Source organism: Mytilus trossulus, chromosome 5, assembly GCF_036588685.1.
Source record: "Mytilus trossulus isolate FHL-02 chromosome 5, PNRI_Mtr1.1.1.hap1, whole genome shotgun sequence".
Classification (NCBI taxonomy): Eukaryota; Metazoa; Mollusca; class Bivalvia; order Mytilida; family Mytilidae; genus Mytilus; species Mytilus trossulus.
Window position 1 is genome coordinate 10,115,964 of NC_086377.1, and position 3,261 is coordinate 10,119,224.

The following is a 3,261-nucleotide window of genomic DNA, read 5'->3' on the forward strand; positions in this document are numbered from 1 at the left end:
ATGAATGGAAAAAGCAGGACTCGTGAATATAATAAAACTTTTGCTGTGTAAAGTTTATGTTTTTGAAATAAATCTTTTTAGGATTTTCGCACATATCTGACTAACGATATAATATTTCCCACAGTGTGATAAGTCTATCTATACATACTGCAGTTATAATAATATTATTATACTTGTAATTTTTTATATACATTATGTTTACATTAGTTTATCATAAAGCCAGGTCAATGACTAATTTCATAAATAAAGCCGTACCATAGTCCAGTTGTCAACACAATGAAGTCTTTATATAAAATATTCAAAGTTATCCTAATTATAACTTGAAGTGTTTCATTTAAATACACGACATACATATATAACCGATATTGATTTAAATGTAAAACATTGTAGTCATTGGTTATATACATTACCTGTGTATTATACATTCAACATGATAAGTGAAAAAATGGCACAGGCAGCATCTAAAACTTGTGAGATATGTGTTAGTGCCTCTGGATCTCATTACTGCTTAGAGTGTGAACAGTACTTTTGTGACAATTGTAAAGGCTTTCATAAACGGCAGAGAGTGACAAAGAACCACCAGTTTCAGTCTTCCTCTGATGGTATACCGGAAGTTAAATCGAAATGTAAAGACCACAATGAAGACATCAGTTTTGTATGTAATACCTGTAACGTAGCGGTATGTAGCAGTTGTGTGACTGGCAGTCACTCAGGGCATGCCTTTTCCAAACTTCTGGACAGCATATCACAGCTAAAGGAGACGAATACAACAGACCTGCGTAGTAAGGTACATGAGGCAACCAAAAACATGAAGGAGCTAGAAGAAGGTCTGAAGGCATTTGATGGGAAGGTGGAAGGAATAGTCAAAGCTATTACAGAAGAAGGTACAAAGATAAAGACTATGGTTGATAAATGTATCTCAGAGAAGATCGCATCGGTCAAGGATCAATCCAGGAAGGAAAGGGACAAACTAACAAAGCTATTGGAAGATACTCAAATGGATTTGAAGGCAGGACGCGACTTAGACAAGAAAATGAATGAACTCAACAAGACACGAAACGATGGAAAACTGTTACAGTCTTTACAGAAGCTTACAGATGACATGGCAAAGCTGACGGTAAAGCCTATACCTGAATTTCCTAACGTACAGTATACTGTTAAGTCAGCAACAGATAACGACATTAAACAGCTGTTTGGTAACTACATAATCAGGTAATTCTACTAAAAATAACTGAGCATTTTATAGTCGTAATTCATTTTTTAATATAACTGTTCCGGACCATATGAGTATTTGGACCATACGCGTATGGTCATGACCATATGGGTATATACTCCTATGGTCCGGAACATAACCATAGTATCTTTAAGAGACACGTATTTTTGCAAAATCATAATTATGTTTTTTTCTTAAAATATGAACCTACTTCTGGATATAATATGACAAACAAAGGAGAGACAATTCATGAAATACAACTATGTGGTCATTACAAAAGTATTGTTTAATATTATGGATTCACAATGTGCGGATAAATACGGGGTGTATGGCAGTGTACATTTTAAGTTGAATTGATACATGTACTTGTACTACCAACCATGACAAGAGGTAAAAATGCAAACATACTTGCTTTCAAACTAGTACAGATATATCTGTTTTTCTCGTTATATAAATATTTTATTGTAATTTCATGCATTTTATGCAAGATTATATTATTATAAATAAATAAAATAGAAGTATACCGCTTTACAATAGTCATAATAAATCGATTAAACTGAAACAAATCCGAACAAAACTGAGGGAAACACACATAAACTACAGGTGGAAAGTAACGGTATAACATAAACACTATACTGCTACAAAAACAAACGCCAACATACAAAAAAAATGACTATGTGTTAACATAGGTAATACTTATGATACTTGACAGAACATTTGGAGAGAAAAAATGTAAAAAATTAAGTTTTTCTTTTATCAGTGAAATGCGTGCACAACAAACCATGAACAGAGAAAGAGAATTGCCTTCCCCCAAGAGGTAGGTAATATATTTGTATATTATACAGTTTTTAAATTTACGTATTCGACAATGAAAACTTGTCATCAAATGTTTGAGTGAATTACACATTATTTTCTTATATACGTCATCATTATCTTCTTACATACGTCACCATTATCTTCTTACATACGTCACCATTTGACGTTGCAACGGTTCTGATTAAGTTTGTATTTTATTCTGCAATTGTGTGTTCTACCATACAGATACAGCCCGCTATGCTGTTGGTGACCTTCTGCTGTTGTTTTTTTATTTGGTCGGGTTGTTGTCTCTTTGACACATTCCCCATTTCCATTCTCAATTGTATGTACCTGTATACTATACAGATATCGCTTTAAAGCTCCGCCCACTGCCAGACTGAGTATTGTATGAACCTGCGTCACCTCACAATGTGTATCGCATTTCAGTGACGTATTAATTGCGAATTAACGATAACTTTCTAAACACGTTCTGTTTGTTTTCAAACATTTTTTTAGAGCAACAAGAATCGCACCAATTTTCTGATAACATACACTCATGAACATCAGTCTTTTCTACGATAAGAACTATTTCAAATCTTGAATATTATTTTGTAACAAAAACAGCCATGTCAATTTCAGCATGCATGTTTAGTGAATGTTTCAAATTGGACAATGCTGTGTGATTTGTTTTACTGTTGAAATTAGTTGTTATGTTAAAATACATAATTATTCACCTTGAGCGATGTTTAATTGTTGATCATTCGAGATTCTTATTTTGCAAACCCGTCGTCAGCTGAATTTGTGATTACTGTATGGTATTACTACACGGGCCTCAGGAGGGATTTAAATTCAAAAATAAATGCAAAACATGTGTTTTTGTGTCTTTCAAAAAAAATCAAAATATACAGAATTATTTGCAGGATAAAGACAAAAACTGTTTAGTGTCTTTAAATATCAGCTGTACTACGTTCGAAGCAAGTGTAGTTACTCGCTAAAAGTTCGCATACGCCTTGTTTCCTAGCCTCGTACAAATACAGCTTACATTTAAAGACACTAAACAGTAATTGTCTTTTTTTGTTTGTTTAAAGGTAAATAATGTTTTACTAATAGTTATTCACATTTATTAGTGGATACATCAAAAACCGGTACCTTATCCCGGCCTCTTTAACCGTTAGTAGTATATAGTTAATTGTGTTAGTACTTGTTAGTTTAATTTCTGTGTTAAAACGGTGTGAGCCAAGGCTCCGTGTTGA

General features: G+C 33.3%; 1 protein-coding gene across 1 annotated transcript; it reads left to right on the forward strand.

Moving 5' to 3' along the window:
• Positions 1-427: 427 nt before the first annotated feature.
• On the forward strand, positions 428-1,216 carry LOC134717582 (E3 ubiquitin-protein ligase TRIM71-like). Its single transcript, XM_063580076.1, has one exon. The coding sequence runs from the start codon at positions 431-433 to the stop codon at positions 1,214-1,216; it is 786 nt and encodes a 261-aa protein (XP_063436146.1). The 5' UTR covers positions 428-430.
• The last annotated feature ends 2,045 nt before the right edge of the window (positions 1,217-3,261 follow it).

Coding starts and splice junctions, on each gene's coding strand:
- LOC134717582 (XM_063580076.1), top strand. CDS start 431: ATGATAAGTGAAAAAATGGCACAGGCAGCATCTAAAACTTGTGAGATA.